At 65.0% G+C, this 11,607-nt stretch overlaps 1 protein-coding gene across 1 annotated transcript; it reads left to right on the forward strand.

Moving 5' to 3' along the window:
- Nucleotides 1-470: 470 nt before the first annotated feature.
- On the forward strand, nucleotides 471-2,016 carry TMEM86B (transmembrane protein 86B). The gene is made up of 3 exons (XM_008253391.4): nucleotides 471-729; nucleotides 892-1,129; nucleotides 1,403-2,016. The coding sequence occupies exons 1-3, from the start codon at nucleotides 679-681 to the stop codon at nucleotides 1,786-1,788; spliced, it is 675 nt and encodes a 224-aa protein (XP_008251613.3). The 5' UTR covers nucleotides 471-678; the 3' UTR covers nucleotides 1,789-2,016.
- The last annotated feature ends 9,591 nt before the right edge of the window (nucleotides 2,017-11,607 follow it).

Consider the following 11,607-nt stretch of genomic DNA (forward strand, 5'->3'; position numbering starts at 1 on the left):
TGTGTCCTGGGGAGGGGCTCTCTGGGAGGCAGGGACGTGGTCCCGGTGGGCTGGCCGGGCCCTGCCCAGGTGCCCATGGGACTGCACTGGCGCGCTCGGCAGTTTCCTGAGCCTGTCTGGTGGGAAGCGGTGGGCATCCACCATGACCGCAGCCAGCTGTGCGGCCGGGCACCCCGGGACGGTTGGAGGACAGGTGGCGCGCCCCGCTCCAGTGTTCCGGGACAGCTTGGTCTCGGCCACGTCTGAGCAGGTGGACGGGGCACCCATGGGAGGCCGCCTCTGCAGCCTGGCTACAGCGTTCGTGTGCCCTTGCACGTAACCATTGCTGGTGGTAGAGGTTCGAGAAGGGGGCCTGGGATAGCAGGTGGAGGAAGGAATTGCCCTTCTGTCCCTCCAGGGCTGGCCTGGGCAGTCAGGAGGCCTCTGTTCGGAATCCTGCAGTTGCTCCCTTCTGATTGGCTGGGCACAGGACAATGGGAGGGGCGGGCACTTAACTGTGGCCAGGGGCTGTGGGGGGGAGGAACCCCTGGGTCCCAGTGGGCACCTACTTATCAGCAGGTGGCAGGCTCGGGGGACATCTGCCCGGGCGTGTTATCAGTCCCAGAGTCCACAGGACGCTCCTGTGGTTAACATGTAACCACCCTCTGGAGCCTCCAGCTTCTGGGTGCCGCAGGCAGCATGGACGCTGGGGAAGGCGGGCTGCTCCTGAACACGCTCTCCTCAGTGCAGGTGAGGGCCTGTGGCGGCGCTGGGGGGGAGCCCCGCCACTGGTCCTGACAGGCCCAGGCTGGGCGTTTGGGTCTGGGGCCTGGGCGGGGGGCGGTCCTGACCTCCAGCGGGACAGGGCTGAGCTGGTGGCTCAGGGCCCCTCCCTGCCCTCGGCCGCCTCAGGTCCGCAGGTGGCTGAGCCCCTTCATCTTCACCTGCTCCATCTACTTCCTCGTCTGGCTCCCCGAGGACCAGCCGTCCTGGCTCAGCGCCCTCATCAAGTGCCTGCCGGTGCTGTGCTTGGCCGTGTTCCTGGGCGCCGCAGCCTCGGGGGGCAGCTACACGCGGCTCCTCCAGGTGGCCCTGCTGTGCTCGGCCCTGGGCGACGTCTTCCTCATCTGGCCCGAGACCTTCCTCTATGGTGAGGGGAGGCCTCGGGGGCAGGGCCGGGATGCACTCTGGGTGTCCGTGCGGGGTCGGGCACGAGCCATGGGCTGAGGAGAGCGGGGGGCACGGAGGACAGGGCGTGGTGGGCGTTTCAGGGCCCCGCCGAGAGCTGACCTGGAGGCCCCTGGGGTGCAGGTGCCACCATTGCAGCTGGATGTGGCGGGGTGGGCGCCGGTGCGCGGGGCAGAGGCGACAGGGCCGCGGCGAGGACTGCCCGCCGTCCCTGGCACACGCCCTCTCTCCCCAGGCATGGCCGCCTTCTCCGTGGCCCACCTCCTGTACCTGGTGGCCTTCGGCCTGTCCCCACTGCGGCCGGGGCTGCTGCTGCTGACCACGCCGGCCTTGGTCGTGTTCTGCGGCCTGCTGCTGCTGCACGTGGAGCAGGACATGGTCCTGCCCGTGGTGGGCTACACGCTGGTGCTGAGCGCCATGCTCTGGCGCGGCCTGGCGCGGGGCGGGGGCGCCGGCTGGGGCGCCGCGCTCTTCGCGCTCTCTGACGGCGTGCTGGCCTGGGACATCTTCGTCCAGTCTGTGTCCAACGCCCGCCTGCTGACCATGGCCACCTACTACGCGGCCCAGGCCCTCATCGCCCTGTCAGCCCTCAGGAGCGCGGCGGGGCTCAAGACCAACTGACCGACCACTGCCCCAGCCCGTCCCCGACTCGGGCCCGCGGATGAGCGCAGCCCGAGAGACGCCCGTGCAGCGAAGCTTCCCGACCAGCGCCCCAGCCGCCTTTCCTGGTTCTGATGTGGATTCCGGGCCCCTCGACCAGGCTCGCGCTTGGCCTCCCAGGCGTCCCCGTCCCCTTCCCCGCCGCTCCAAGTCTATTTTCTCGTTGCCTAAGTAAAGTGGGTGTTGAAACGTCCAAGTCATGGTTATTTCGGGAGGGCGGCCATGATTCAGAAGAGCTGTCCCTGGGGGGTCCTCTGGGGGGGTCGTCACCTCCTTTCATGGCCCGGCTGCGGTCGTCAACGCCACGCACCAGGTGCCTGCTCAGGCTTCCCAGAGGCCAAGTTCAGAACGAAGCCGTCGGTCCTCCAGCGTCTCGGCACAGGGGTGCTTCCGGGCCTCTCCTGGTGACTGGAGCCCTCAGCGTTCCTCATGCCGCCTCCGCCCCGTCATCGTGTGGCCGCCTGGCGCTGTGTCTGCCCTTGGATGAAACTCAGGATGAACGCGTCGAGTCCCTCAGCCGCATCTGCAAAGCTCCTGTTTCCACGTAGCCTCTCGGCACCCGTACGTACGAGGAGGCAGGACTCAGACGCCTGTCTTTCGGGGTCACAGATGGTGCCGTGGGAGGAGCTAGGAGGTGGGAGGGTCTCAAGGAGGGGAGGGAAACTAGGGATGGGGACAGAGGCAAGAAAGGAAGGGTCGGGGTGGGGGTGGGGGTGGCCCTCGTCCTGGCCGTGTGGCCTCCTATGTGTGGGCGTCAGAGCTGCCCGACAGCTGTGCCTGGGGATGCCAGGAGGCACAGAGGGGCGGGGCGGGAGGGCACCAGCAGAGCGGCTTCCTGGAGGCTGGATTCTCAGGCCTGCAGGCTGCACTGCCGGGACGGAGCAGACTGGGGGGAGGGAGGGGGGCGGGGCGGGGCCTGTAGATGGGGGGGGGGCCTGGGGCGTGGAAGGGAAGGGAAGGTTGGAAGAGGGTTCTGGTGTCCGGCCTGGCTCTGGGGGGTTGCCTGGGGGAGTGGACATGGCGCTGCTGTCCCTCTGCTTCCCTGAGCCTGGCCTCCCCGTGACCCCCGGCCTGTCTGCTCATCAGGTTTCTCACACACAGAGCCCCCTGCCCGATAGAGGCTGGGGGCCGTGCCCCTCCTTCCAGACCCGGGGGAGGGAGCAGACCTCGGGTCCCTTTCCTGGGTCAGGCGGGGACGGGGCAGCTGCAGTCCTGGTCCTGGAGCCTGGAGCGCTTCCACGTCTGGTGCCCCACCTGGACCCTCCCAGACCGTGTGCCCCGGGGAGAGCTGCGGCAGCGGTCAGCGCCCCGCCGTCCTCCTCTCCTGGGCACCCGGTCCCGTTAGACACCTGAGCACGGGGGCTGGGAACGCAGTTCCGTCGCCCTGAGCGCGGGTGTGCGTGCTGGTCCCCGCTCCAGGCAGGCCTGCGTGAGGCAGAAAGATGGCGTCCTTTCCAGTCGTCCAATCTGGGATGGGCGGGGTCCGGCCTGCTCCTCGGAGGTCACGCACACGGTGTGCCCCTGCTGGGCCCCGGCTGGCCGGACAGTGCTCGCCTCCGGATTCTCACTCCCGCCACCCCCAAGGGCTCGAGAGTGAACGGGAAAATGGGGGCGGGGGTAACGTCCTGGCTGCAGCGAGGCGAGCCTTCTACCGCACGATCGCGCCCAAAAGGAAAACTTGGGTTCTCTCGTTCCAGGCTCCCGGCCGGGCCCACGCTCCGCCCCACCCTGAGGCGGGTGGCCCCCCGCAGGCCCAGACCCCACTGCTCCCCTGCACCTGCACAGGTGTCCCGGGAGGCAGGGGAGGGCCTGGCGGCAGGGACCCGTTGTGCCTTCACCACGTGGGCCCGTCCACTGGCAGCACCTGCCGGACACAGGTGAGAGGTGCGCACATCTGGGCTGGCAGGAAAAGGACGAGGAATGGGGGGCCTGCGGGGACTTGGGCTTGGGGAGCCGTGTCCGGCTGCTAGGCCCCCTGGCTTGGAGTGGTCCCCATTAGTAGCCAGGGGTGCGGAGAAGGGCCCTGGCTGTGGGCTGCGCGGCAGGTTCACGGTGCCAGGTGAGAGACGGTGACACACAGGGGTTTGTTACCTGCAGCCGGGCAGCGAGGGGCAGCGAGGGGCGGCGGGGGCCTGGGACTCCCCCGGGGCTGGGGACAGCCGCCGGGGCAGCTAACATCTGTCTGCTCCTGTGCCTGGCTCGCGCTGCGGCTGGAGGATCCAGCGGTGCAGCCTGGCCTGGGTCTCGGGGCCCGGTGGGCACGGAACCCGCTGAGCTAAAGCACCACAGGCTGCCCCGTTGGTACAGGCGCTGGGACAGCCCAGGCTGTCGTCTGAGCAGCATCCCTGCCAGCCCAGGTACGTGTCCCGCCCGGGCCTCCCTCTGCCGCGGGTGGCCTGGGTAGCTCTCCAAAAACCCATTTTTTTGCTTTATTTTATTTTGAAAGATAGAGAGTGAGTGAGCCGGAAGCCAGGAGCTCCATCAGGTCTCCTGCGTGGGGGAGGGACCCACCTACTTGAGGCCGCGCCCAGCTGCCTCCCAGCGTGCACAGTGGCAGGAAGCTGGAGCGGAGAGTGGAGCTGGGCCTCGGGCTTCCAGCGCGGGCTTCCCGAGTGGTGGCCCAACCACAGTGCCACACAGCCCTTGAGGATCTCCCAGGCTGTTCCCCGCGCCTCCAGCAGTACGTCCCGCGAGCAGCAGGGGGGCCCGGTCTCTGTGTCCTCACCCCTGACCCCTTCTGTTTGCGGCTGAGAATCTGGCCGCTGCCGATGTGCGCAGCAGAGCCTGGTCGTGGTCGCGGTCACGGTTTGTATGTGTGCATCACTGCCCATGGGACTCGGTGCTGCTGAGACCAAGGAGATCCAGAGTGCTCATCCTTTTTTCCCCCCAAATTTTATTTTATTTCTTTGAATGAGTGACAGAGAGGGAGACACACACATACGCACGCACGCACACACACACAGCTTCCATCTGCAAGTTCCCTCCCCAAAGTCTGCAGTGGCTTGCGCTGGGCCAGGCGCCTAGAAGCCCACTTGGGTCTTCCATCATAGGTGGCAGGGGCCCAGGCACTCGGGCGTCCTCTGCTGTTTCCCAGGTGCATTAGCAGGGAGCTGGACCGGAAGTGGAGCAGTCGGGACTAAATCTGGCCATCCAGTATGGCACGCTGGTGTTGCAAGTGGTGTCAGCCCGCAGCAACACAACACCAGCTTCTCAACTGTTAAAAGATTTTTTTATTTACTTAAAAGAGTTAGGGAGAGACAGAGAGTTTCCATCCACTGGTTCACTCCCCCTATGGCTACAAATGACTGCAGCTGCGCTGATCGGAAACCAGGAGCCGGGAGCTTCCTCTGGGTCTCCCACGAGGGTGCAGGGGCCCAAGTCTTGGGCCCATCTTCTACTGCTTTCCCATAGCAGAGAGCTGGATCAGAAGTGGAGCAGCCGGGACTTAAACCGGCCCTCCTGGGATGTTGGCATCTCAAGCAGTGGCTTAACCTGCTGCACTACAACGCTGGCCTCCAATTCTCTTAAAAATCTTCTGAAACTAAAATTCCGAGGCGAGCATTGCGATGCAGTGACATAGCTGCCGTTTGCGACGCACGCATCCCACGGTTTGGGTCCCGGCTACTCCGTGTTTCCTCTCTAGCTTCCTGCTAACTCATCTCAGAGGCAGCCTGTGATGGCTCCGGTGCTTGGCTGCCTGCCACACCCATACCCGGCCCGGATGGAGTTCTGAGCTCGGGCTCCAGCCTGCACAGCCCTGGCTCATCGTGGGCCTCTGCGGGTCAGTCAGTGGCGGGCAGGAGCGTGTGTGTCACTCGGATGGAGTTCTGAGCTCGGGCTCCAGCCTGCACGGCCCTGGCTCGTCGTGGGCCTCTCAGGGTCAGTCAGTGGCAGGCAGGAGCATGTGTGTCACTCGGCCTGCCAGGTAGAGGAAAGCAAGCAAACGTACAGAAAAGCCGGAGCCAGTTGCTTCGCGTCCCCGTCGCACTGCGTGCATGTGCGTCTGTCCGCTGTGGCTACCCGAGTCCTGGGGTCCTGGTCCGTCTCCGTGACCGGCTCGTTGCGGTGACCTGCGGTTCTCGGGGTTTATTCGGGGCAAGCAAGCTGCCTTCCTGCCGAGCTCCTCTGTCACCCCCTGCCCTCCCTGCGCCTCCCCATGCTCGGCGCCTCCCCTCAGACAGGTGCCCTGGCATTGCCAACCCACCCGCGGGAGGGGGTCAGTGTGCGGTCAGCGTGTGCGGGAGCCGCCCTGGTGACGGGCTGGGCCCATGGGATGGAGCTCAGCCTTGCGGGCTGGGGGTTCTTGTCACCCACGTCGGAAGTGGGGGGGTGGATTTGTGACTCGGAGCGCGTGTCACTGGCCCCGAGGCCTCTTAACCAGCAGGCCACACCCCCCGAGGAGCTCACCCACGTCCTGTGCTCGTGGGGACATAGGAAGTGGGCAGATAGCTTCCCCACAGAGGTCACGGGAAGAAAGGAGATCTGTGTACAGATGCAGGTACACACACGTGCAAATGTGTCCACGTGTGTGCTCCGAACACTCATGTATATTGTGTGTCCTTGTCTGTTACCCATCTGTGCTTTTTCCTCTGTGTGCGGAACCCCACAGACACCAGAGTCCCCGTGGCCGCGCAGTTCCCCGGGGTGAAAGGGTGTAGTGTTTGCGTCGTCCCGTGTACTTTATTCTATTTTTTTTAAGATTGATTGATTTATCTGAGAGGCAGAGGCAGAGAGGTCTGCCACCCGCTGGTTCACCCCGGAGATGGGGCCACTGGGCCATCTTCCACTGCTTTCCCAGGCACGGTAGCAGAGAGCTGGATCGGAAGTGGAGCGGCCGGGACATGAACTGGCGCCCATACGGGATGCTGGCACCGCAGGCAGTGGCTTTACCCGCTGTGCCACGGCGCCGGCCCCGGCCCATTCACTTTAAATCATCTGTCTGTGACTTCATGTAAGTGCTGTGTAGGTCCTGGCCTCCCTGTCCTGGCTGTTGCTGAGTATTTTTGACCTGCAGTTGGTTGGTCTGGGTGTGGAATCCACCGGTCTGGAGGGTGGACTGTGTGTACACTCATCCTAGGGTTCTTGAAAAAGCTTGTCGGGGGGCACAGCGGGTTAAAACCCTGGCCTGCAGTGCCGGCATCCCATGTGGGCGCCAGTTCTAGTCCCGGCTGCTCCTCTTCCCATCCAGCTCTCTGCTATGGCCTGGAAAAGCAGCAGAAGATGGCCCAAGTCCTTGGGCCCCTGCACCCGCGTGGGAGACCAGGAGGAAGCTCCTGGCTCCTGGCTTCTGATTGGCCCAGCTCTGGCCATTGTGGCCATTTAGGGAGTGAACCAGCGGATAGAAGACTTCTCTCTCTCTCTCCCTGTTTCTACCTCTCTCTGTAACTCTCTTTCAAATAAAGAAAAGAAATCTTTAAAAAGCTTGTGGGAAATGGAATTGAAAGATAAGTTAGGGGTGGGAGTTTGGCACAGCAGTGACGACACCGCCTGGGACACCAGCGTGCTTGGAAGACACCAAGCACGCTGGAATAAAAGTTATTCATTTATTTGAAAGGCACAGAGAGGTCTTCCATCTGCTGGTTTACTCCCCCATTGGCCGCAACGGCCGGAGCTGTGCCAATCTGGAGCCAGGAGCTTATTCCAGGTCTCCCACACAGGTGCAGGGGCCCAAGGACCTGGGCCATCCTCCACTGCTTTTCCAGGCCACAGCAGAGAGCTGGACTGGAAGAGGAGCAGCCGGGACTAGAACCAGCACCCACATGGGATGCTGTCACTGCAGGTAGAGGCTTAACCTGCTGTGCCACCGCGCAGTAAATCATTAAATAAATAAAAGGAAGACTGCCATGCCTGGCCCCCAGCCAGGTGCCCTCGTGGGCTTGGTGGTCTGGACCCCAGCTGGCCACCTTCCTCTGCACTGTCCCTTGTCGTTCCGGGACACAGGCCAGGTTCACACGGCCCAGAGTTCCCCATGGATGCCCGCGGGGCTCCTGGGAGCCACGGGGCTCTTTGTGCCTCCCCGCTTGTGTCTGGGAACACAGACAGGCTGAGAGCACCCCTGGCTCCCTGAAGGACGCGGGACAGGAGCTCCACCGTCCCCCTGAGCCGCCAACGCGCTCTCCACACACGGTCTCCACACGCGCTTTCCCACAGCGTCTCCGCACACGGGGTCTCCACACGGGGTCTCTGCACGCGCTCTCCACAGGGGTCTCCACACACGGGTCTCCACACAGGGTCTCTGCATGCGCTCCCCGCACGGGGTCTCTGCGCACGCCCTCTCCACAGGGGTCTCCCCACACAGGGTCTCCACACGGGGTCTCTGCACGCGCTCTCCCCACACGGGGTCTCTGCACGCGCTCTCCACACGGGGTCTCCACACACAGGGTCTCCACACGGGGTCTCTGCACACGCTCTCCACACGGGGTCTCCACGCACACCCTCCCCACACGGGGTCTCTGCACGCATTCTCCACACGGGGTTTCCGCACGCGGTCTCCCCACACGGGGTCTCCGCGCACACCCTCTCCACAGGGGTCTCCACACACAGGGTCTCCACACGGGGTCTCCACACACAGGGTCTCCACACGGGGTCTCTGCACACGCCCTCTCCACACGGGGTCTCCCGCGGTCTCCCCATGTGCTCTCCCCACGCGCTCTTCGCACACAGTCTCCGCACGGGGTCTCCCCACACGGGGTCTCTGCAAGCGCTCTCCGCACGGGGTCTCCACACGTGGTCTCCCCACACGGGGTCTCCCCACACAGGGTCTCCACACAGGGTCTCTGCGCACGCGCTCTCCACACACGGGGTCTCCGCACGCGCTCTCCACACGGGGTTTCCGCACGCGCTCTCCCCACACGGGGTCTCTGCACACGCTCTCCACACGCCACCCCTCCCCGTGCCCCGTCCCCAGCCTGCAGGGATTCGGGGGTGGAGCGGAGAGAACGCATTCTGGGTGTGGAAGAAGGAATCTGCCGGACAGCCAGCACCCAAGGCGGGCTGTGAGCCCGTCCCAGGTCAGCCCGCGCGGCCGGCCTGCCTCCCACCTGCGCGGGACGCCGTCAGCATGACCCGAGCCTGTGCTGTAGCAAAGCACTGAGCAGCCCAGGGCCCCGCGGCAGGAGCTCCCCGGGTGACCGGGCTGGGCTCGCGGCCACTGCCCGGCGTCCTTACGGGGTCCTCGCCCTTTCAGGGCCACGTGCTGCCCGAGGACAGCACCGGGGAGACAGGGTTGCCGGCATCCAGTCTCGGCTGTGGCTGGAGAGAGAGGTGGGGCTGGCTTGTGCCCTTGTCCTCCAGGTAATGCCAGCTTCCTAACCCCCAAGTGGTGACCCGGGGCGCGCTGCGGGGAGGAGGTGAGCGCAGGAGCCTCGGGAATCTTGGGTCGTCTCCTGTTCACCCCTGCACGCACGCCTGTCCTGGCCACCAGGGGGCTCCCTTCCCCGGCTCCCCGGAGTTGGCTTAGCTGCCCAGAGAAGGAAGCCGGGGGAGCCCGGGTCCCCTGCTAGGATGTGGTGCCTGCGAGGGAGGAGAACGTGGGTGGCCTGGGGTGGGGCGGGGAGTGAGACGCCAGCAGCCTGGGCGCCTTCCCCCGTGCCGAGCGGTGGGACCCTGGGGAGGGGACAGCAGCGCTGACAGCGTCGGGCGCCCCAGTGAGAGAGCTGGGGCTCGCTCGGACGCCGGGGAGGCAGGCGTTGGGGGTGAGAGAGGAGATTCTGGGCAGAGGACCCTGCGGTTTGGAGCCTGGGGCGCTGGGCAGGGGGCAGAGGCAGAGGGAGCCCAGAAGTGGGAGTCAGGACTTGACAAACGCCTGCCGAGACACCGGGACGCTCCTGCATCGCTGTCCCGGCGGTGGGTGCTGAGCACGGGCCAGAGGGGACCTGCACGCGCCAGGGTGTGCGTCTGGCCCTGTCCCGTGGAATAAGGCTCCCCGTTCTTTCAGGGTAACCGTGCAGAGGGGAAGGCTCGGCCTCAGAGGCCGGGGGCTGTGCTAACTGGCTAAGGGAGGCCCCTGGGGGAGCAGTAGCCCTGCACACCTCGCCCAGGGCCGGGTTCAACAGCGCCCAGTCCCACGCCCCAGGGCCCGTGGGCTCCTAGACTGAGAACCACAGGAACCCCGCCCTGCCCCACCCCCTCTTCCCGGGTCCTCTGGGGCGCCCGTCTGTTGTTTTCCCGGGAAGGCTGGGCAAGCCCTAGTGGCTCCTCCCTCCGTCCTGCCATCAGCGCCCTTGCCAAACAGCGAGGTCTCCCAAGCAGGCGTCTGCCTCTCTGGGTCTGTTCCAGGCGAGGGACCGCCCACTCAGCCCGTGTTTGGGAGCCCAGGGCCGCCCTCCCTCTGGGACCTGACCCTGCCCCCCCCCAGGCCCGGTCAGACCCCAGCCCTCGCTGACCGTTGGTGTCCTGATGGCTACAGTGACTCAGAGCCAGGGTCTGCCAAAGCCCCAGGCCTTTCACTGAGCCCCCAGAGGCCCTGGGAGCTGCCGGCAGGGGGAGCCCCGAGGAAGGCTGGCAGCTCTGACTCACGACATTTAAGGGAACGAGTGAGAGGGAGCAGGCACAGAAGTGAGTGAGAGGGAGCAGGCACAGAAGTGCAGACGCGGGCTGTGGGGCCGATGGCTTGGTAGCGCGCAGTGCAGAGAATGCTCTGTGCAAATCTCATACCAGGTTCAAAGACCAGGCGTTCCCAGAGCAGGCTGAAGACCAGTGTGGGAACTGGAGTTGGGGCTGCAGTCCGGGCTTCTGGTGGGTCGCTGGATTTGTGGCAGAATCTGTGGTTTTTGAAAAAAAAAAAAAAAAGATTTATTCTACTTATTTGAAAGGCAGGGTTACACAGAGAGACGGAGGCGGGTGGGAGTCGTCCATCCTGGGCCGGGCTGAAGCCAGGAGCTCCATCCTAGGCTCCCACGTGGGTGCAGGGGCCCAAGCACTTGGGTCACCTGCTGCTGCCTTCCTGGGTGCTTCAGCAGGGAGCTGGATCGGAAGTGGAGCAGCCGGGATGTGAACCCCGGGCTTCTACGGGGTGCCAGCATCGCCAGCAGCTGCTTTACCTGCTGCCACATGGCACCAGCCCTATCAGACCCCACCCCGTCCACCTCCTTTTTTTTTTTTTTAAGATTTATTTGAGAGGCAGAGTTACAGACAGAGAGAGAGAAGGAGAGACAGAGAGAGAGGTCTTCCATCCACTGGTTCACTCCCCAAATGGCCGCCATGACCAGAGCTGGGTCTGTCGGGAGCCAGAAGCTTCTTCCAGGTCTCCCATGCAGGTGCAGGGCCCCAAGCACTTGGGCCATCTTCCACTGCTTTCCCAGGCCACAGCAGAGAGCTGGATGGGAAGTGGAGCAGCTGGGATTTGAACCGGTGCCTATGTTAGATGCCGGCACTGCAGGCGGCAGCTCTTCCCGCTCCACCACAGCGCCGGCCCCCAGACTCCTTCTCTGTGCCCTGCTTCTCCAGTGCCTTGCCGTTGTACACAGTCCTGTGGAGCTGGAGCCAGAGGGCAACTGGACCGGCCAGCTGCGAGAGGCGCTGGCCCCGCGGGGGCCCAGTGAGGGACCACCATGTCGCCGCTGAGTCCACGGCACGGGCGTTGGTTGGCATCGGTGAGTCCCTCCGTTGGGAAAGACCTCGTGCATGAGAGCAGGTGGGCAGGTGGGGTGCTGGTGCCACAGCCCACCCCTGGGACTTCCGAAACCAGCGGCTGGAGGCCGGGGTGCAGAGGCTGGGGTTTGAGGAGGCAGGATGGGAGGGCGAGCTGGTGGGCGTGGTGTCGCCACGGGCTGCGATGTG

The sequence above is a fragment of the Oryctolagus cuniculus genome, chromosome 18 (genome assembly GCF_964237555.1).
Source record: "Oryctolagus cuniculus chromosome 18, mOryCun1.1, whole genome shotgun sequence".
Taxonomy (NCBI): Eukaryota; Metazoa; Chordata; class Mammalia; order Lagomorpha; family Leporidae; genus Oryctolagus; species Oryctolagus cuniculus.